General features: G+C 41.0%; 1 protein-coding gene and 1 long non-coding RNA gene across 4 annotated transcripts in view; one reads left to right on the top strand and one right to left on the bottom strand.

The window, feature by feature from the left end:
• The window catches only part of LOC137164287 (uncharacterized), an 84395-nt gene that overhangs the window by 12418 nt on the left and 48486 nt on the right, over positions 1–23491 (bottom strand). The window lies entirely within an intron of this gene.
• COX7A2L (cytochrome c oxidase subunit 7A2 like) lies at positions 10182–22902 on the top strand. Its single transcript, XM_067565048.1, has 3 exons — positions 10182–10398; positions 20504–20638; positions 21950–22902. The coding sequence occupies exons 1-3, from the start codon at positions 10327–10329 to the stop codon at positions 22091–22093; spliced, it is 351 nt and encodes a 116-aa protein (XP_067421149.1). The 5' UTR covers positions 10182–10326; the 3' UTR covers positions 22094–22902.

Raw genomic sequence — 23491 nt, 5'->3', positions numbered from 1 at the left:
AAGGGAACCATTGGCTATATTTTTCTCTTGGGTTCCACTGACGTTAGTGGCAGTTCTGCATAAATAGTTGAAGGTAGAATTTAGTTCATAAGCACACCAAAGGGATACATTAAGTTACATAACAGAATAGGAATGGGCTACCTGATTTCTTTTCAATTGATTCTTAAATGCTTAATACAGTCAACTAATTTAGTATTAATGGAGTGAACTGGTGAAGTGTGGGTAATGCACCCTCACCCTTGATGGCCAGTCTACTACAAGTTAACAGCCTACTACTGCTACCATTTAATAGCCTAGATAATTCTTTAACTCAGGTGCTGAAGGTCCCAGTTTAAGACCCATGTGGAGAATCAGTGCACTAAGCTCCTCTCCGATCCCACATTTATCTGACACCTGAACTGAAAGAGTACCTGTGAGAGAGCAGATGTAAGATTTATCATGGGAAAAGGAGAAAAAGAGGTTTTAAAAATTAAATGCTAATTAAATACAAAAGGTCTCATTTTCAAGTCTTGAGTAGTCACATTTGTGACAGGTATTAAGACAGTGATGAGAGGCCTTGTGATCATGACTACTAGAAAGTCATGCAAATTAAATGTAGTCAGTTGCCAGGTGACATATATAATGGGACTTTACTGTGCCTTTCAGTCCCTCTTCCTTCACTGTCTTTGCCCTCTTTATCTGTCTAGTGTTTTACTCCTTCTCCATTCCCTTTGCTCCTGTCTCAGTTGCATTTCCTTCTCTTTCCGTTTGTCTTCCTTTCCCTTTCTGCCCCCTTCTCTCTATGGCCCCAATCCTGCACTGAGATCTACACCAGCAAACTGCTATGCAGTAGACTGCACTGAATACCACTGACATCAATGGGGCTGTATGCCCGCGTAACAGTCTGCCCATGGACATCACAATGCCGGCTCCGGATCTATGTCGTCAACGTCTCCATTCTGCATCTTTCTCTCAGTTATCTTGTTTTGCATCTCGGTTCTCTCCTATCTCCTGTGTGACATTGTGCAAAGGGTTATTTCAACCTCTCTATACCCTATCCCACCACCCATGATGTCAACCACTCCAATGCAAACATGCTACACATTACGTTGGCCTGTGTTGCTACAACCCAGCATTCTCCCCACTTATTTCCTTGTAACTACACACCCACTGATGACTCGTGTTGCCAGCTCCCATGATATCATACCTCATCATATTTGGTGCTTTCTAAATGTCCAAACTCCTGGAGTCCAGGAGTGAGTGCGCAGGCATGCATTTACCAGCTAACGCCCTCTCATGGCTGTGGATAGTGTCACAGCAACAGTGCGGGTCAGTTTATACCCCCAAACAGCTGTTTGGGCCTGTGCCAGGCAGATTCCTCTTATGACTCTAGCCAGATCAGATAAGGAATCTGACAGACTGGGAGTCCAGTGACTCCAGCAATGGATCAACAATCCCAGTCCTCTGCTGTGTCTTGATACCTTTGCTCCAAAAAGTTTTACTATCCCCTTTGCTGGGGCTGGTAGAAGAGCCCAGGCTCACCCACTCTGGGTTTCAGCTCAGAAACCCAGCATTAAGTTCCTGGGACCAGTTCCTCACACTCCTCATTCTTTACTAACTCATCTCTCTTGTAGGCCTTTTCCAGATTCACATTCTCTGATTCTCCATCTCTGGAAGTCCAACTTACTAGGATCCTTCCCTCCACTATAGTTCTAAAGATTACCTCTTGTAGTTTATCTAGTAGCCACCCCCTCCTTTGATCTGCAGCCCTCTTATCCCCCAGCAGTTGCTGGCTTAGCATTTAGCTCCAGCTGAGGAACTAGCTAGCCTACCTGTTAATCTCTTAGTGGCTATAATAAAATGGGGTCTATATACCTTGTGACAATGAAAAGCTTTAAAAAAGTAAGTTTCTAGCACTCATGATTGTGGGAAAAAGCTGGAAACCATGAACCGTAAAGGCTCAAACACCAGCTGGCAAATAAGAACCCAACATTCATTATTTTTTTAAATCTCATTATTTCTAAGCCATTCTCCTGATTTTGGGGAGATTAGAAATACTGCTTCAAGTTTTACAGTTCCTTTCCTGGTCAATACTAGACTGCATAAATACCGCACTTAGGACCCTGTATTCCTGGCTGTTTAATGCTACTAATCTGATTTGGTAGCATTTTACACCAGTCAACATTCCTTGTGCACAGACTACATAAAAGTGCAAGGCAGTGCAGAATCAGGCCCCTTGCATGCATCCTAAGGGTCTGATCATGCTATCCTCACTTAGGCAAAATTCCCATTGAAGCAAATGGGAGATATGGCTCAATAAGGTCTGCGAGACAGGCTGAAAGGGGATGTGACTTCCTTCCCTCTCTTTATGGCTAGTTGGGAGTGGGGGGGTTCAGAAACTCTACTGTAACATGGAGTCACAGTATTGAAATGGTTGCAAATCCCTGCCCTAGGATTGTACCTAGCTGGCAAAATGCTGAACATGATCTGTCACTGTTGACACATGCTAGCTAACTCAACTCATCACAATCATGTTGTAACACAATGATGACATTAGTAGTGATTACAAGGTCTCAGCCTCTCTAGCTTTGTGTTTGGAAGTCATGAACCAATGCTGGCAGGATGTGAAAGGTCCCTTTACCCATGTGCTCATGATTGCCGTACTCAAAGTATTGGCATTGTTTTAATGCAGGGTGTACTTTGGGTATATTTACATGGGTGCTACCCCGGTTTCCCTGAAGAAACAGAAACAGAAACTCAGCTAAGTTACCAAGAATTGTGTTGATGATTTAGAGATAAACCTACAGTACTAACCAAGAATTTTCTGTCTTCAACTGACAGAAAAGGAAAAGATTCACTCTGAGAGAATCAGAGTTGAGCGGAAGGAACAGGATTAGTCCAACATGCATTTATTCACCAGAAGTCATAAAAAAACCCACACGTTGTCTGTTAGATCATGTATTTTCTCCTTCTCCATCAAATATGCAGATTGCATTTCATGAATTCTGATTTATGTGTTCAAACTTATGAACGCCTTAAGTTTTAGGGCTGTAATCCCCCCAAAAATAGACTGTCGGGGTAAATCTAAGGGGTAATGTTGAAAAAGTCTAATTTGTTTTTGCATGAAACAATGGCAACTCTTAGGGAACACAATCGATACAAGATCTTAAACTAAGGTTCTCTAATAGCATTGGGAATATGATTCCCCTGGTTCCATCCATATATGGGACTGAAGCATCTTTGAAACAGAGGCTTGTGGCTCTTATCCTTATGCATTTCTACTTGAAGCACTAGACACATGATTTTATAATTCAACAATCTGGAGAAAGGAGAGAAGGAAATAAATTAATTTAAATAACTAAACTTCCAGAATCCTAATATAACCCTTATTCTTTTTATAAACCTCTATTATATTCCCCCTCCTCCAAGTCATCTCTTTTCTAAGATGAACCATTCCAGTCTTTTTAATCTCTCCTCAGATGGAAGCTGTACCGACTCGTAATCATTTTTGTTGCCCTTCTCTGTATCTTTTCCAATTCTAATGTATCTTTTTTGCGGTGACCAGAACTGCATGCAATATTCAAGGCGTGGGCATACCATAGATTTACATAGTGAAATTATGATATTTTCTGTCTTCTTATCTATCTCTTTCCTAATGGTTCCTCACATTCTGTTAGATTCTTTGATTGCCGTTGCACATTGTACAGATGTTTTCAGATGACTATCCATGATAATGCTAAGATTTCTTTCTTGAGTCGTAACAGCTAAATTTAGACCCCATCATTTTGTATGCATCATAGGGATTATGTTTTCCAGTGTGCATTATTTTGCACTTATTAACATTGAATTTCATCTGCCATTTTGTCACCCAGTTTTTTGAGATTCCTTTGTAACTCTTCGTGGTCTGCTTTGGACTTAATTATCTTGAATAATTTTGTATGGCCTGCAAACTCTGCCACCTCACTGTTAACCCCTTTTTCTATATCGTTTATGAATATGTTGAACAGCACAGGTCCCACCCACAGTCACAACCCCAAGTGACCGATCCAAAAGAGCAGCATAACCAAACATATGTGGAACTATAGCTCCCTTCGTGGTTGATTCCCAGAATTTACAGAGGCCATACTCTCCTATCTCCTACATGAAGGAACAATTAGATTTGATCTACATTTAAATTCCAGTCAACATACTAAAAAATCCACACCCCTAAGCACTATCCTGACTTAACCCCCCGATACAGATGCAGCTAGGTAAATGGAAGAATGTTTCTGTTGACCTTGTTACCATTGCTTGGGGATGTAGCATTCCTACAGTCATAGAAAAACCCCTTTCTGTTGCTTGTGGCTGTATCTGCACTCTGGGGTTATGGTGGCATAGGTCGAGCGCTATAATCCCCATAGTGTAGAAATGGCCTTAGTTAGCTGTCTAAGTCTTCCCAGGAGGATACAGTTTTTGCTACTTACATTTAAAAATCAAATTTCCTTCCATTTCTAACAACTTAGATGATTAAATCTTATATAAATTACTTTTCATCATGTATGCGGCTTAATAAATATTTGTGCTTCACTCAGCCTGGACAAGAAAACAAACTCATTAGTTGAATGTCCTGGTTCTCTGCACAAGCACAGTGCTGCAGTGTTTGTTTCATAGACATTTCTTGTTTTTGATAGTTGTCCTTCAACCCCCATTACCAATGGAATGATTTAGGGACAACACCATGAGGAGCATGGCATTTTCATCCCAAGCTTCCCTTTAGGGATGTGGAGAGCAAAATATCATACTACAAATGTGAAGAAATGTGTAGAAACTTTGGGGCCCAGTCCTGTTCCCATTAAAGGCAGGGGTATAACTCCCATTGACTTCAAAGGCAGCAAGATTAAGCTCTCCGATACCCTATTTCCAAAGTGGCCATTTGAAAGACAATCACTTAAATTGTTTTTCAACGATTTCAGAATTATATTTGTTTTCTGTTGAAATTCTAAAAGGTGACATACACTAAACTATGTGGCAATCAATTCAAGTCTTTATGCCAACATTTGCTTGTTGGAGAAATAAAATGAAAATCCACCTCTACTTTTGTAGTTTAGAAATATGTAGAGAACACAAAGCAATTACAGAAGCCCCAAAATAGTAAATGCACCATTTATTATAGGCTCCTGTAGTGCTGTTGGCACCTGGAGCTTTAATGGTATGTGACATTTTAGTGCTAATTGTAACTTACATATTCACACATTTTAATTTTTTCTGTTAAGCAATTAATATAATTACAAAGAAATAACCTTTTAAAAACATATTCTTTACTGTGCCAGAAACATTATTCTAGTATTAGAACAGGTAATAATGAAATTATCAAGTCCTTAGCTCTTTAATTTACCTTTTCAGATTCATTCTAAGAATCTGAATAGCATATTAAATATAGATTATAAAATACTGATTCCCCCAAAAATATTCACTGCAATATGTCAATCTTAAAAAACACCTGATACCTGTCACTCTGCCCCAGCACCATCAGAGCCTAAATTAAAAGAAAAATGTCCAGGATACAGATAATAAACAGAAGAAAAACAATTCTGAATGCATTCAATGGATATAAAGGGAAACAAATGCCTATTCCTCCACCCACCTCCATCCTGGTCCCCCAAAAAACTCCACCTAGAAACTTTTGGGGCAGGATCAGACACAGAGTATACATTTTTGCTGAATTTATATAATCCAGTGATATGTGAATTTTATCTATTGTATGTTTTGAACTAGTTCAAGGTTAAAAACAGTATCTGGTTTTTAATCATTTTTAATGGTGCTAAGTCTGTTGAACAGAAACCTGCTCATTTACAATCATGGACTGAAGAATTTATTTCTCACTGTATCACCTGTGCCTGTGCTCAGCATGTAATGCTTAGTAAAGCACTGGTAAATTCAGTGGCACATTTTAAAAACAGCTATTTCCCTGGCTGACTTGTTCTGTACACAGGGCTAAATTGTTTCTTCTGAATAAATCTATAAGTGTGTTGATAGAATGTTTTAATGGTGCAGTTTTACATTTATAGAGCATATTCTTAAAAAATACCTTCTGGTTTAGTTGATGTGTGTGGGGGGGTTCATCTCTCTCTCTATCTCCCCTTCCCCCTCCGCTCACACATACACACACGTACAAACATTCAAAAAGTTCCAATTTAAACCTTTTAGAAATGATTGCTGCATAAACAAAACATGAGTGCACACAGCAATTTCATGTTCTAAATCCACCCACTCACTTGTTCTCTGTGATTCAAGAACAGAGCCGCATGGGCAGATTCACACGGTTTGAGTTACAGACATCTGTGCTGAAATAATGTTCAGTATGTTAAGGTTTGATTCATTAAGCAATTTGTTCAACAGAGAAAAAGATCTTTTTTACATTGTTTTTATTTTACCTTTAAAAAATCAAAACAGATAAAGCACTATAAAAATATGTGACACAACCTGAAGGGGTAGCCGTATGTGGATGAGTGAAAAAGATGATTCATCTTAAAAAGTATAATCCTAATCCTTTTTCTATATCAAACCAAAATAAATGCAAACACAGGAATAGAAGAATGACCATATTAGGTCAGGCTCATGGTCCAGCATCCTGTCTTCAACAGCAGCCAGTACCAGATGTTTCTGAGGAAGGAGCAGGAATCAAACAGCAGACACATCTGGGATGCTCTGTTCCCATGAATATCTTGGCCTAATCTCCAATACTCAGAGACTGGTTTAAGGTCTGAGATTTTTGTCCTTTCTAGAACTTTTTGTTTGCATTAACTGCTCTAACTGTAGATATTCTTGTTATCCACATAAACATCAAATCCCTCTTTGAAACTTATTAAGTTCTTGGCCTCAGTGACTTCCTGTGGCAGTGAGTTCCACAATCTAATTACAAACTCTATGAAAAAATATTCCCTTTTATCAGGTTTGAACTTGTCACTTTTCAATTTCATTGAATGTCCCCTTGTTCTTTTTGTAACTGATGGAGAACAGAAGCTTCTGATCTCTCTCTTCTGTCGCTCATTATGCTTTATACTTTTATCATGTTGCCTCTTATTTGTCTCCTTTCTAAGGTAAACAATCCCAATTTTTTCAATTTCTCTGACACTAAAACCTTCAACAGAACAGAGGATGGACAAAGACTAGTTTTCACTTCAGTGGATTGCCCCAGGAAATGTCCCAAATTACTCAAATATATGTACTAGAATAGATTACTGGTGGACGCAAAGCAAGGGCTCAGCTTGAGCAGAACATGTTTTTCTCAGCCTCCACACTGGCATAGGTTATCGTCTCTGTGCTCTGATCCTTCCACTGGCTCCTACTCTAATACTACTGTCAGTTCAAGGATTTGGTCCTGATTAAATCCACCATGTCCCACCAGCGACCGTATCTCCATCCATGACGTGCCTACACAGCTCTTCTCCCCTGGGACAATGCAACTCACAAAGTCTAGGATGAAACGTGTGAGAGCAGATAAAGCATTCTTAGAAAAGGGAGGTGGAAGAGTTTGTCATGCAGATTTAATTCATCTGGCAAGTACTTAGATATAGTGAGGAATGTTATAGTAAACGCTAAGATAAATAGACATGATGCAGGCCCAAAGTACTTTGTAATATATGAACTTGCTCCTACTGATTTCAGAGAGAGCAGGATTAAGCCTCATATTTCTAAACTAGATATATCTGAATTACAAATTGTGCCCTGGTCAGAATTCCACTCCAAGAGCATATGCTTTATTTTCTCCACTCCCATTCTACATTTCTTTTCTCATCTCCTAATTTGTCACTAGCAAATACAAATAAACGACTGATAAAAACAAAACACTTGCAAATCATTTACTCCTATTTTTTCTTTGAAATAAGTTGCCAATGAGTGTCTCCTCTCTATTGTAAGAAAAAAGTCACATTTGACACAAGATCCAGTTTCATTTCAAACTAGTTTTGAAAAACTATGATTTCACAGCCATCTCTATATTTAGAAAACATAGTTCCCTAGTTGTTCAGATTACACATTAGCTTTGGTCCCCTTACTTAATGCAGAATCAAAACACTCGAACCTGTGGAGTTATCACATGCTCATCCTATTGTGGGGTTAGAAATTACTCCCTGGGGACCACTCCCCCAGCCCACCTGACAGCTTGCATGGGCAGGAGCTGTGGAGTTATGGATCCATGTTTGTATATAGCTCAAAACCCTCCTTTCACAGGTGAAGGTGTTTCAGTGTGCTGAGGGGCTTTCTGTGCTAACAGAATCAGTGTTATCTTGCACCCTAAATCCCTGTAGAGTGAAAAGGGGATGGTACCAGGAACAGGCCACCATTTCTGCCATTCTGTCAAAATTATGGAGCCACAAACACAATGAAAGGGCTTTCACAAAGATCAGTAAAGGGGTGGGTGAGTGGAGAAATCATATAATTTCTCTCTCTTCTGGTAAAGAGGTCACACATTGTCTCCTACTGCAGCTCTTATGGAATTATTTCTCCCCCACTTTTAGTTAGAAGAGTCTTTCATATGATTGCTAGTCAACACATGGTGATAATATGTCTTGTAGATTTTTATAACAAACATGTTTGCATAAAGAACTTTTGAAAACTATAAATTGGAGGACTGGATGGCTCCCAAAACTAATAACTAGACAGAGCCTTTCACCTGTAGGATACCATTTTGAATCTGATCTAGGTCAGTAATGACTGTAAGTTATCAGTGACCTTTGACTGTATGAGTTTAGGAGGTTGTATGCAAGTGTGCAGTCAACAAAAGCACAGTCACATTTGGATCCTTGTAAATAGCATTCTCAGAGAAGACAAGGACATGGCCCAGGCCCTCAAAGGTATTTAGCTGCCTCACTGCCATTGAAAGAAATGGAAGTTGGGCACCTCTGAGTACCTTTGAGATACCTGAGGCCCTGATCTAAAGCCCATCCATGTTAGTGGAAAGACTTCAATGGGCTTTGAATTAGTCCCTAAATGGACCTGGCACCTGAATTAGGCCTGCTCAGACTCAGGGTCTTGGTCAGGGCTGAGGCATGCTGTTTGGTAGTATGAGGAAGCTGGTACAGCGGTTAACTATGCTGTACCCATTATGTGAGTATAGAGAGGACTTCATTCTCCAGTGCTCTCACAGCTTTTGGGAGGACTAAATTCACTCAACAAAGAGAAATGTCATCCATGATGCATTGCTCACCTTTACAAGAAAGGAAATTTTCACAAAACAAACAGCAGTGTAGATATTTCATTTCCACTACAGAGATGATGGCAGAGGTGGGGTGAGGCAGGAATTGTTTGGCGAGTAGGCAAGCAAGCACAAACTGATTTTAGTTCCCACTTTGTTTGACAGGAAATACGTTTTTTAAAAATAATTCTGCATAACGAACAAAAGCAGCAGGACACTAGCCTACCCGCCGCCCAGAACGACCACAGCGTTTGTTACCAGACAACAACCTGGCGGCCCCTCTCCCAGAGCGCTCTCGGGTGGGGAGGTCACAAAAGAGAAGTGTGGAAGAGGCCAGAACCACGGAGCAGGGCCACCTGAGGCCTCATTTACACGTGCACGTGCACAGACACACCACAGGTGACGAGTCGTCCCCCCCACGGAGCCACCCGTGGATCCCGCTGAGAAGCTGGAGGGACTCGCGGACGCTCAACTCCCGCTCTGGGGACAGGGGGAGAAATCGACTCCCCCGCCCCGCCCCCTCCTCCGCTGGGATTCAGGGGGCAGCACCTCGCGCCTTTCACCCCGTACCCACCGGACGCCCCTGCCTCGGCCCCTTGCCCTGCCCAGCTGCAGCCACCCCACGAGCCGAGCCGAGCCTAGCCCAGCCCCCCCCCAGGTGCGCTCAGGCCGGAAGCTGCCGGCTGACGCTCTAGAAACCGTCTCAGGCCGGCCCCGCCTAGCAACACTTGTTATGCGAGAGGCGGGGTTTCAACAGCTCTCGGCCGCTGATTGGTTAACTCTTAGGTCCTTCCGCAGAGACGGAGCGACGAGGGCCTAAATCCCGCGGCCGAAGACCAAGTGCGCAGGCGTACTAGGCTGGCTAGCTGCAGCCTGATTGGAAAGTGCCGCCCACTCTTAGCGCTCATTGCAGAACCCACGGGCAGTTCGCGCCCCCGCAATCCACGAAGGACCCCGCCTCTATTACTCAAATCTCCTCGGCGCTGCCTTTAGCTGGTTTCCGAGGTTTTTTTTTTTCCTACAGGCATTCGGTGAGGCCCTCTACAAAACTGCCTTCCTCCGAGCTGGGGGCGGGGCAGGAGGAGGAGGAGGGTCCTTTCTCGGAGCGTGTCGCGGGCGGCCGGTTGCCTGCGGGGAAGTCGTGCGGCGTGTGCGGAGAGCCGGGCGCCGCCATGTATTATAAATTCAGCGGCTTTAGCCAGAAGCTGGTCGGGGCTGTGGCCTCCGCCGCCTACACCCCCCAGGTGAGTGCGGGGCCGGCGTTACCGAGCCCTTGACCTTCACCGTCCTCCCCCGCCCCCCCCCCCCCCCGACGGGACTGCGCGCGGGACACTCCGTCCGCTCGGCGCCGCACGTCAGGCGCGCTGCCACGCGGGTGACCCTCGCGCGACGGGTTTCCGTTGCAACGTGCAGGGAGGCCCTGCGTGGCTGTGGGGCTGTCGCGTGGCCGCCGCAGGCAGGGAGCGGGGTGACCGGAAGGCAGTGGGGCCAGGCCGCGGGCGCGGGGCAGTTTGCCCGCTGGTGACGCTTAACGAGGCATCCGTCCCAGGCAGCCTGTCTGCTCGCTCCTACTGGCCTGCCCTGACGGGGGTTGCGCTGCCCTGCCCTGCCCTGCCCTGCCCTGCCCTGCCCTCCCCTCAGGGTGCGTCCTGTGGGTCAGGGCTCCTGCCAGCTGTTTCTGGCGCTGCCACGGACCTGCTGTGTTGTGACCTTGGGCAAGTCACCTAATCCCGTGGGTCTCAATCAGGGCTACGCAGATGTTCTCCCGGGGGTACCTCAACTCCTCTAGATCTTTGTCTAGTTTTACACCAGGCTACATGAAAAGCACCAGCGTTCAGTACAAACTAAAACATTCATACAGATGACAATGACTTGTTTATCCTGCTTTACATATGATCAGTGTTTCTCAATCTGGGTGTCCTTATTTATTTGGTAATTATAAAAAAGGAAGTAATTTGTCAGTAATAGTGCACTGACACTTGTGTTTTTATGTCTGATTTTGTGAGCTAGTAGTTTAAGTGAAGTGAAACTTGGAGTATGCAAGACAAATCAGTCTTCTCAAGCTTTCCAGACTATTATACCTCTTTCAGAACCACTGACCTAATTGGCCCTGCTGTGCTGATTACCCACTATTGTAAAATGGGGCTGGTTTGTCTCTCAGAGGTGTGAGGGTCTTAGAAGACTGTGTGTTAATTGGAAAAAACACTGCTTCAGCAACTAGCTTTCAGCTGCCTGTCTGTTAGCTGAACTGGAAACAGATAAACTGTGCTGACAACTGACTGTTGAAATAACACTACTTCTAAAGTGTAGACAAAGCCTTAGTTAAAATAAGTATATTCACTAGCCTCTCTTCTTGAAACCCTGATGCATACTTTCTCCGCTTTGTGCTTCCAAAACTTGTGGTTAACAGTGAAGTGCTCTGGTATGTTTTCAAGTGAAAATAAGATTAAAAACAAAGTTGAATTGGTATCCATGGTTGCTTTCTTTTCCCTTGGTTGGGATCCAATAAGTTCAAAGTTAAATCAAAGGACTAGGTTGAAAACCTGAGACTTTTTAATCTCTCTCTTCCCTAGACTTTGGAAGTCTAATCCTTATACTAACAACATGTGGCTAAACATCATTTTTGTTGTTAAAATTCACTCTTTTCCTTCATTTACACTGTATTGGTGGTAATTATAGTCAAATTTGCATATACAGTCAAATATCACAAACAACTCACTCATCCTAGGCAAGCAGGAATATTTCCTGTGAGTGTGAACAACTTCTGCAAAACTTCTTTTTAAAAGAATACTTCTTGCCCTCACGGTAGCAAAGAAAAACTTTCCAATTATCAACAAAGCATAAATCGATGCATTGATGAAGGGTATATTGATTTAAATCAAAGCTATTTTTATCACTGATTTTAATCATGATCTAATTCAGGAGGCAGAAAACCTTGATTGAAATAATCAATTGATGGTTTTGCACTTGTATTTTAATTATTTTCCTAAAGAGAATGATTCTCACTGGTTGGTAACCACTTAGAACATTTGATTTCCAGCTACATATGGCCTTTACACTGAACTTGGTGCTTCTTGCTGATAGTTAGGATGCACTGTATCTGTATACATTTATTTAAGCAATTATATAGCTTACATGTTTACCAGATTGTTTTTTTTTTTTATTTGAAATTTGTGTCACGCTGTATATGGACAGAAATTCAATTAAATGCCCCAAAACAGCATTTTTTTAAAATGAAACTACGTTAAATATTCTGGATATATAAAAGTTTATTGAAATATTTTGCATTTAACTGATTTTTCAAACAAAATATCTGTAGTTGGTGACTTGAACTGATTGTATTTAACACAGTGTGATTCAAGATTTTAGAACTACTGGATCTCACCCTTTCACACCTAACTTCTATTCATAGGGCGGAAGAAGAAAATAAGCTTTTGTGCTTTATCAATTCCCAATTGCTTTCTTAATTCTGAATGAACTAGTCATTGAACTGAACTAGTTGAATAAACTGAAATGAAGAAAATATTCTCTCGGCACCTGCAGAGGAGGCTACTTCTATCAAAAACTGGTTTACTGCTTCAACCAGTTCTGCCTTCCAGTTGCTTAGCCAGTGACTTCCACCAGTCCAGTGGTCTGGCTCTGTTTAGACCTTGGGAGCAAACATGTGCTGCTTAATATTTTTTGCATTTGTATTTAATCATTAATAAATTATAACTTTAGGCTGTTTCAAATTCAATTTTAATAAAAATTGAATTGTTTTTAAAAAATCATCTTTTTGTTTCCACTCTGCAGTAATATCTCTTCCATTGGAAGAGAGATTCTACAGTAGAAAGCCAGTTCTACACCAGAAAGAGCTTGCCAGTGTAACATCAGTAAGGTTAAGATTCTGTCAGAGATTTTTTAGTACAAGTCAGGGACAAGTCACAGGCAATAAAATTCACAGAAGCCATGACCTGTCCCTGACTTTTACTAAAAATACCCTGGGGAACAGAATTGCTAGGGCTTGCAGCTGCTCCAGCCTACTGCTGCAGCGGGCTGTCCACCGGTCGGCTGATGAGTGCCTGGGGATGGCCAACTGATCAGTTGTTCGGCAGCAGCCCCTGGGACTGACAGCTACTCCAGCCCTGCCCCAGAAGTCCCAGAAAGTCACTGAACTCACGCCCAAATCGTGTCCTTAACTATTGCCAGACTAGTTCTTTTGCTGCTGTAGCTTCTTACCAGTTCCCCACACAAAACAAACTATACTAGCAAAAGAACTTTTTAGAATTTAGACTAGGGCTTTTGCCCGCATAGATCTATTGGTATGGGCTGTGACTTTTTCACATGCCTAACTGACAATTTTAAAATGTAGATCAGGCCTTATTCTGCAGACAGCTTCCCCACCCTCTTGTTGCTTCCATGTTTGCTGCTTGTCCCCTTGGGATAACAGGGGAGACCCTTCATGGGGCCCTGTAAGTGTGCCACTTTCCATGCATGAACATTTAACTGATTTGGGGTGTGTTGTGTGTGGCAGCATTAATTAATTTTATTTGTAGGTTGTGGAAGGGAGGAGAGATTGGTGTGGCATTAACTGGGGTCTCTAAGTTCAACCAGGTTAGTAGGATCTTCAGGCCCAAGCCATGAATGGCACTTCACTACTAGGAAACCATTCAGAATGGGTATGGCTTGGGAGAGGGTGTGGTGTGGAGCACAATATTTTTAGTCCTAAAATAGTGGTTGTTGGATTAATTTTTGAAACCCTGCAAATAAGATCTTTCCCGCATCCTAATAGGCAAGTCCAAAAAGTGGGAAATGACCACCTACCTGAAAATGAAAGTAGGACATAGGTAAATTCTGCCCTGGTCCTCTTAAACTGCCCTCAAGATTTTTCCATGGGAGGCTTATCCCAGCACATGTGAATCCTTGTGTTGTTTAAAGCTCCCATAGCAGCTCCTGCTGCAGCCTCAGCCTCTGGCTCAGCGGGGAAAGTCTGGGGACACTCCCACTTCCCTGATTCTGAGCTAGCTGTGGATTGGTTGCTTCCTTCATCTGTTACAGCATCCTGCTCTAGATTGTCAGCTGTTAATGGTCTCATGGAGTTATCATAGCAGCTGGTGATCACCAGGGTGCAGGGAACCTTGTTTTGGGAAGGGAGAATGGCATAGGAGGGTACTAGTATTATGCCTCTGGAGGATCCTCTACACTGGAGTGATCCTGCCAGGGCTGCCTATGATGCTTTGTGCTAGAAGTGCTGCAGTGCAGCTGGGAACTGGGGTCAGTATGGTTGTGTGACTTAGAAAGTGTCTCTAAATAGTCTTAAGGCATGGAATTTATAGTTTGATACTTCATGTGTAACACTGAATTTTACAGGGAAAGTATCTGCTTTTAAAAAATCAGAATTCACCTTTTTAAAACTACTTGCTTTCTGCCCTTGTAATCCTAAAAACCTCTAACTGTATTTAATCATCATCATCATCATCAATTTGTCTTTATAAATGTAATGATGTGAAAGTTGCCATTTTTGCTCTGAAGGTGTAAGTTTTGGAACTTAAACAATTTGATAGTAGTATATGAGGTGGATATATTTTGCAGATGGGATCTTTTTAGGGTATTGCTGGAAAATTTAAACAAAATTATTTTCTTTATGGAGAGTCAAAGATTTGGTTGTACATAGAAGGGTGTCTCAAGGATAGTAGCCTTAAAATTAGATTGTGGTGCATATAGGACTGAGCCTCAATTCTGTCTGCTCTGTTGTAAAACATCAGGATGTCATTAACAGGAGAATCCTTTTGAGGCAGTGAGATTCCACTTAGAATGTACTGAAATAACTACACTAATAATACTGTAACATTTAAATGAATTGATTGACCATTAGGGTTTGAAATTTGAGAATTGTCTGTTTGGCCTTTGTCAGGACTTTAATGTTACTGACACACAGTCATATATTCAATATGAACAGTGCTTTAACATACACTTAATGTAGGATGTGCCACCAAGCCTCATCTTTAGGAATGGTTGGGAGAAGCTGATTTCCTTTTCTTATCTCACCACTCCAGTGGTATAAGGATCATGATGATGCAGGTATTGCTTGTGGCTCTCAGTCAATTGTAGACTCTTCTGTCTTTCTGCCAATCCTATATATCTTCAGTTACAATGGGCAAGTGGGCTGTGTAGCCCCTTTTTATTGACATCTGAAATGAAGTGGCCTTTGAGATCAACAGTGGGACTACTTTCAAATAGTTTTAGGCAAGGTTATGCTAGAAAGTTGTCAGTATAACAATGGCAGGGTTGGAGGTGGGAGATTATTTTTTGGTGACATTTCTATACCAGCAAACATTTCCTAATGTAGATTAGTCTTGATATTCCTGTATTTGTGAGAAATATATTCAAAACTTTTGCTGTTGATTGACATTGGTTTGATAAATGAACAAACAGTAATTAGGAATGATCCCTTCTAAAAATGCACATGCATTAGCCTTGTCAGAATGTAAATGTAATCTCAGTTAATAGTTTATGCTCAGTCTCTGGAATGATGCTCTTTTTCTACAGCTAAGGAATTGTTTAGATGATGTGTGTTAAGGTTTAGTGAACTCATAAAGGCCTCTCTTTAACACATTCTGTAACATTTTAAGTTAATTTGTTTTTCAAGCATAAATTATGAGCAATATATCTTCTTCCCTTCTGCTTAGTCTGATTCACTTTGAGCGAGTTTCCCCCTATGTATGTGTTGTGGTGTATAAAAAATATTCTAAACCCTTATCTGCATTATGTTAACAAAATGTGAATAGCATGGGGCTGTGTGGGCAGGTAAGACCAAAGTTCATCCTAAAGCTCTCTGTAACTGACCATCTCTAACACATTGACTAAGTTCTAGGGTGGCAGGTTCAGCAGCTCTGCTGTAAAGACTTCCTTACTGTATAGCAAACTGTTGAAAATGGAGAGTAACACTGAAAAGTGGACATCATTCAGTTGCATTTGAATTTTGTTTAAGTAAATAAGGATTTTGATTGCTTTTTAGACAAAGTATTTTGGATATTGCTACAGTATAAAATATCTCATCAGCCCATATGACTATATTCAGTTTGGATATTGAGCAGACTGTCATTAATTCAGTCTCCTTGCACATATTCATGATCTGTAATTAGACTTTTTTTTGCACAGCACCCCCCGCCCCCTTTCAACATTCCTGCTGATTCACAGTTCATCTCCCTCTATGGCAGGAATTTTTTTTTTTTGACCCCCCCCCCTTTGAAATTTTTTTTTTTTGTGACCCCCCCCCCCCCTTTGAAAATGTCAGGCTGATGCTGGGCCCCCCCCCCGAATGCCTTGTCATCCTTACTGGCATGCATGGGGGCTGATAGCTCATGGCCCCCTGAGGGGTCATGGCCCCCAATTTGAGAACCCCTTGCTTTATGGGGTCCTTGATCCAGTCTTTGCCCAGCTATTCTACTTCACTCCAGGCACCAGATCAGTCTCCCCACTCCTCTCCCCCCACCCAATCCCAGTCTCTTTTCCAGTCCCAGTTCTCCATCCCCAATTCCCAGTGCCAGTTTCCTCCTTCCTCTTCCTCCCCCCACAGGCTTCCTGTCCTAATCTATCCGAGACCGTTTGTCTGGACCATGATTGCCAGAGCATAGAGCTCTGTGGTCTCATTCCCATATCTGGCCTGGAATACTCTGGGTTGCAATGAGGGGAATGGGTGGCATAATGCTGGCTATATTTGTTAGGCCATTAGGAGATTCCCTTACATGAGTGGCAAAGAGGGGATTTACTAAAAACCAAAATTCTGCCCCATTTTATTTAGAGAGTCGATATTCAGATGTGCTCACAAGTAGACTTGTACTACACTGAAATACTTTGATTTGAGAAAATAGTGTAAAACAATTTGTGCGCATTCCACAGCAGCATGGACTGCAAATTATTTTTGTTATACAACAAAAGTTAAACATTGGCATACTTTGGTAACTTTTTTTAACAGACCGTAAAAACTGTTCTTTTTAGTCTCCCCATTTCTTCCACAGTTATTTTTTAATGTCGTGCACTTACTCTCCATCCAGTTTAGACTTCAGTTAAATGGTTTTTTTGCATAACTTGATTCTCTTAAGTAAAAATATTCATGTCGGGGTTAATATTCAAGCAAAAACCAGATTTTAGTAGCACAAGTAAATTTAGTAGCACAAGTAATCTTAGTAGCACAAGTAGAAATTCCATCCTTTGTCTTACTGTACCTAGCTTATTGTTGCTCACTTGAGACTTGATATTCTGCAACATTTGTGAGCCTTCACAGGACTTGAAAATAGTCTTATCTGAATTTTCTTTTTCTCCAGAATCAATGTCATTACATTTTTATTTCTTTAGAGGCTCACATAGTGCAGTTTAAACTGTAAAAATATCACTGACCTTGCTCTTTGACAAATTCTTGACTAACCCTAGTAATAAAAATAAAGTGTAGAGGGAGCCTAAGGCAAATTAAGTTTGCTTGTCAGTACTGAGTAACTTTGACACCAGTTTTCTGATCCATGACCTTGGATTAAGTGTCATTTCAGGGGCGAGTCAGGTTTGAATTTACTTGAAAATAATTTCTTTCCTTTGCTGCAACAAAAAGGAAAATCTCCATGCATGAGGTGTCTTTAAAGCCTTACCAGCTACACAATAACTAATTGTAAGCATGGCTGACTTAACTAATTTAATTGAAACCCTGTACAGTGCACAATCGGTGGTAGTGGTTTAAAATACAAGCAACTTTTTTAGTGACTGATTTACTGTGATTTACTGGCTTTTTGGCCCAATAATAAAGATACATATTGATAGATGGGGCCTGGGATGAAGAATTCGGGATGGATGATAAAGGATGACTGTAGCACAGAACTTGATGAAATATTTGCAATTTACTATGACTCAGTACATACAACAAAATTCATTTTTTATATAATAGATATCAATTGTGAAAGTCTGAAATCTAAGTAGGAAAGGTGTAGGTTAACTGCAGTGAGGAGTAGGGATGTAAAAGTGTAACCATTTAAATGGTAATCAGCTCTTTAAATGTTTTAAACAGCTGATTACCGTTTAAACTGGGGAGGAGGGGAAGGCCAGCTGGGCTCAGCTCCCTGCCAGTGAGAGCAGCTGGGCAGCCTTGGAGCCCAGCGTGAGGGGGAGGGAGAGTAGCCACAACTGGGCTTGCTCATGGAGAGGCTTGAAGCGCAGTGGAGGGGGGTAGCCCACAGCTGGGCTCAGTTCCCCGCGAGCGGCAGGGAGGCTTGGAGCCCAGCGCGGGAAGGGGAGTTAGCCATAGCTGGGAAACTCACTTGGCATTGAGGAGACCCCCCCCCCCAAGCGTTTAATCATTAAACTTTCTATTTTTAGAACGTTTAAACGGATTTTTAATTTTTACTTCCCCAGTGAGGAGGAACTGGAGGGATTTAAGTAAGTATGGGGAAGTGGCATGAGGCTAGCTCACTCCCAGTAAAGGATACCTTAAAATTCTGATGGTTAAGATTTTAAAAAGGAAGCTCTGGGGGAAAAGAGATGAATGTTCCAGATTGTTCGAGTAAAGGATGGGAAGGACTGCTAGAGCTGGGGAAGTCACCAGTTGGCTAACTGTGGTGTAGCATATCCCCTGTGTGGGTTTGCTCCAGCTCCCAGAGAAGTCTCTGGGAGTTTAATTTACATTAGACTGCATCACTTGTAGTAGACTGTCATTCATTTAGTTTTTAATTTCTGTGTAATACAACATTTCTTTTGTGATTGGGAAGACTCCAAAATACAAGATCTACTCAAATAGACAACTGAAAAGTAATTTGTACAAGGAAGAAAGATCACAAGAGATTTGGATGTAATAACCTATTCATACAGATCTAAATGTTTTAATTACATTTTATGGTTAGTATCATAGTAGCAAACACTCCTAAAGATAATGGATGATAATGAAATGGTCTTCAGTCATGATTAAGACGACCATTCTAAGATCTATAGGAATTTTTAACTTCTGATAATTACTTTGACATGTCTGAGGGTTGCTCTCAGGCTACATTTTTTTTAAGCCAGTCTTCAAACTGCTTACTCAGTTACTTCTAAAGCTTCAGATTTGCAGTTGATTTTATTCCTGAATGAGGACTAATGCCTTTATATAAAGTAATTTGGTTTATAAATTGAGAAAATAATGAAGTCTTCCATTACATATTGAAATCTAGCTTTAACTAAATGCACTACAAAAATCTCAACCATCCCTTAGAATTGACCCCTAAGGTGAAATCCTGACCCCCGCGCCCCCTCTGAAATCAATAGCAAAATTCCCCTTGAGTTAAATGGGGCCAGGATTTTGCTTACTACATTGGATCAGTGTTTGCATTACTCTGATTTTAAAACAAACAAAAATCTCAGTCTCACTGTTGCATTAGTGCATATTTCTCCATTTTTGAGGACAAATCAGAAAACTAAGTTACAGCTCTCACGGTAACTATCATCCACAATGCATACATACAGGCATAACTTAACTCCATGTATAGTAATAAATTTATATAGATATAGATGCAAGGAGTCCACCTTGGGGGAACCATAACTTTGAATATTGTACATTTAAAATCTCTCCCATAAATAGAATAAAATAAGAGTACATGATCTGAAATAAAGGTTTAAATTATGGCTCAGTTGGTGGAGACGAAGGATGGGGATTAGCAGCAGAAGCAGTACCAGCTGAGGGTTGGAGGACATTATTATTTCTGCTTAAGTGACCTCTTATCCAGCATATAATTGTACAAAATTGTACCTGCTATAATTGTACAAAAGTGGAGAGGGTTCAAACCGTTTCCTCCAGCCTGTTACCACACCTTCATTTAAGGTATGTGCCACTACCAGCAGCACTCATTAGGGCATATTTGTTCATTCCTTCCCCCAGTTATCTGAAGAATTCCCCTGCTGTTCAGGCAGTGCATCTGGGCAGGATTTGGACCTTTAGGCATTCTTCTATATCTGGCTAGCTACAATTTGAGGGATACACTGCATTAGTTGACTGTAACTTCACATTTGGAAGGTTCTCTCTGCAATAAGGGCTAGAAACTTTTGGAAAAAAACATTATGGAGAAACCAATAGGTAAAACCTCATTTACCATAGAAAGCTCCTTCCTTGCAGAGGGCAAGTGAATTCGTCAAGTCATGAGCCAAATCTAGCTGAGAAATGTTGACAGTGACATCTACTACATTTTTAATTGGATATCATTTTAGGTTTTTGTATGCCAGAGCTGGGCTAGCTAATCTATTAATGCCTTTTCATCTTGGCTGTGGTAACTTGTTTGCCTGGAACATGATTACTGGTACATTCCTTTCAACTGCTAAATATCCAGGTACTCAAAGCTTAACTTTCTATTTATTCAGGGACTCAAGCCACTGGTATCCACAGAATCACCAGCTTTGATATTTGGAACGCCAACTCAGCTTGCCTCAGATTCACCAGCAGTTGCTTCTTATTTTGGTAAAAACAAGGTGCCGGAGCTTCAGAAACTATTTCAGGTAAGAACACATGCTTTATAAGAGCAAATTTAAATAAAAAGGACTGGAGATAGTGGGCTATATTCTGCCCTCAGTTGCACCTGTGAAACACGATCAGTGGGTCTGTATCAGAGGGTGTAACTGTAATTTAAGTTCAACATTTTGTCCAAAGGGGGGTATTACATTTTTAGAAAGGGATTGTAGTAAATTTAATAAATCCTATAGTTTAACATTTGTAGTTGGAGAATTCATGAGAATACCTTGAGACCAGGAGTGCTGGAACCTTGGTAGAAGAATGTGTGTGTGGGGGGAAGATGTTCATGGCCCCACCCCCTGCTCCCTGGCCAGGCTAGAAGCCTGAGCCAGGCTGTGGTACAAGTTGCCCAGGGAGCCTGATGAGTGGCTCCCATCCTGTCCCCCAAGGCACGCTGCCCAGAGAAGATGGAAGGTCCGGGGCTCCCTACAGGTATCTGAACTCCCTGGGCAGCAGCCCCTATTTCAGCACCCTCTCCTTGAGACTTTGCATAGGAATTGTATTGGCAGGACATCTTCTAAAATGGAGATAAAACTCAGCTCTCCTTTTTTCACACTGCTACAAGTGCTTATCACATTCAGGTTAGTTGTAGAAAATGTTTTCTTTCTGGGAACACAGGAAAAGCTTATGATCCAACAAAGCTTTTGAATGCAAGGAACAAACTGGGTCATCACTGGTTTGTTTGATGTTGAGTAATTTAAATGATTTATAAACTATGTAAAATGTTTACTGGTGCTCAAAACCTGTAGAATAAGGATAGAGTAGTGTCTTCCAGAGATTATCTCTGTGGATTAAAAACATGTTTGTTTTGGAGAGACTGACCTGTGGAGTTGACATTTTTATAGGGGTTCTCTCGTTTAAAATTAAGAAACTTACGAAGTTATTCTGTCTTTAGCTTTTTTTGAGAATAAGGGTTGTGCTTTTTAAATGTACACAACTCTTGCATGCCATTTATCTTAAATTTGTAACTTTGAACTGGTAAACATTTGATTCATACAAATCTCCTCCCATTATCTAGTTATTGAATTTTGAGAAAATATTCCCAGGCATATTCATTGTTCCTACAATTTGCAATTGGTATATAATAAAATAAAACTAGCCTGCTCTGCCCTTTGTGTAGTAGGATGAAGATACCTTAAGTTCTGTTGGAAGATTAGTTACGTAAAGAGGCTTGGGGATTTTTTTTTCCTCTGCCTTCCCTGACCCACTCAGAATTTTCATTTTAGTTATAGTAGCTTGTTTGTGGTGATCAGCATACGTTCAGCCTTTGTTAATTTACTGTTTTTCTTTTCCTATAGAAGCCTGATGGAGTGCCAGTACATTTGAAACGAGGACTTCCTGATCAGCTGCTATATCGGACCACTATGGCTCTAACAATAGGAGGGACCATCTACTGTCTGGTAGCTCTCTACCTGGCTTCACAACCAAAAACCAAGAAGTGAATGAACCATAACTAATGAGACTGATTAGTACACAACTCTTCCTTCAAAGAAATGCTATCCCTTTGTATTTACTACTTAATTCTGTGATTGTATGTTGTGAATTCTTCAAATAAAGATATTAAGAAAACGTTTGAAAATTACCTTCTAATGCATTGTAAAGCAAGATAAACAAAGTTAATATTTAAGTCAATGTGTTTTTGATTTGCTGTTGCAACCTTTCTTGTTAGGTTCTCCAGTCTTCCCCACCCCAAATGTAAACCAGTTGTACAGTTGACTTACAGCAGCCTCTGAGCTCTCTAGGGTGGTAAAACTTGCCCCCTGCCTTTCAACAACGTTAAATTGGAAATGAAAAATTAATTGTCAAGCTCTGCCTTAACACCCCCATTCTCTCAAGGATAAGGAGGGGGGGATTCTAGGTACTAAGGGTTTACAGAAGCAATAAGTAACTTGTGTAATTTACTACTTGATGCCAAAAGTTTATTTTTCTTGTCATACATTCATTAAGAATTCACTAACAGGTGTAGTATTGGGATTCTTTGATTTAGCATTAATGATGAAGACGTGGTTACTTAAATTTGTACCTTCAATATGTAATATGACAGGGTTATGTGTCCAAATCTAACAGTCTGTCTATTCCTCTATATGAATACAACTGCTGGTAGCAGTGTTGCACTTAAGCAAACTTCTGTGTTGTAACATCACCTATACTAGTTTTGTCCCTTTCCTTGCGTCAAATTATAGTTTTAAATTAAAGTACTGGTTATTTTTACTTGGAATAAATACTGCAATACAAATATTGAAACATTTCAGATCGGAAAGTCTTGTTTTATCTTTTCACAGGGATTTATAATCATTTCAAAACATTATTTCCAACCTCAACTTGTACCTTTTGAAGCAGACATTTGGCCAAATAGTCTTTAACCTCAGACCTATGCTAATGGCCAGGTGGTAGCCTTTCTACAAGAAATAATCACCACTATCTGCTTTAGTTAAAGGTAGCCATATTTCATATCTTAGTTGCATGTTAATGCCTGTGCTGTCTTATTTCTCATTTGTAACAAGAAGGGAAATCAACAACCTTCAGTTAAATCTTTTTTCCCCCCTGTAAAACCATTGTGGGTAAAATTCTGGAAGCCTGCAAAAAAGCAAATGATTTGATGTCCTACACTGACAGCAACTCTCGTGGACTGGAATAAGTTATTTTCCCTCTACCTGTTTTGAGTTCTTATCCATTAGAACTGCATATACCCCTGGATACCCCAGTCCTCTCCGATTCCTACACCTATCCAAAACTAGCATAAAGCCCACATTCCTTGGGCAGAAGAGAAAAAAGTCCCTTTTCCTACCTCTTCCCATACAGAGCATGTCAAATTTCCTTTTTCTATTCCCCAAATTTGT

The sequence above is a fragment of the Emydura macquarii genome, unplaced genomic scaffold, assembly GCF_026122565.2.
Source record: "Emydura macquarii macquarii isolate MOO-44397 ecotype Brisbane River unplaced genomic scaffold, CSIRO-AGI_Emac_v2 contig_2676, whole genome shotgun sequence".
In the NCBI taxonomy this organism is placed as follows: domain Eukaryota; kingdom Metazoa; phylum Chordata; order Testudines; family Chelidae; genus Emydura; species Emydura macquarii.
This window is presented reverse-complemented; position numbering and strand designations above follow the sequence as displayed.

Coding starts and splice junctions, on each gene's coding strand:
- COX7A2L (XM_067565048.1), top strand. CDS start 10,327: ATGTATTATAAATTCAGCGGCTTTAGCCAGAAGCTGGTCGGGGCTGTG. Junction 10,399..20,503: donor CCGCCGCCTACACCCCCCAG/GTGAGTGCGGGG, acceptor CTATTTATTCAG/GGACTCAAGCCACTGGTATC. Junction 20,639..21,949: donor AGCTTCAGAAACTATTTCAG/GTAAGAACACAT, acceptor CTTTTCCTATAG/AAGCCTGATGGAGTGCCAGT.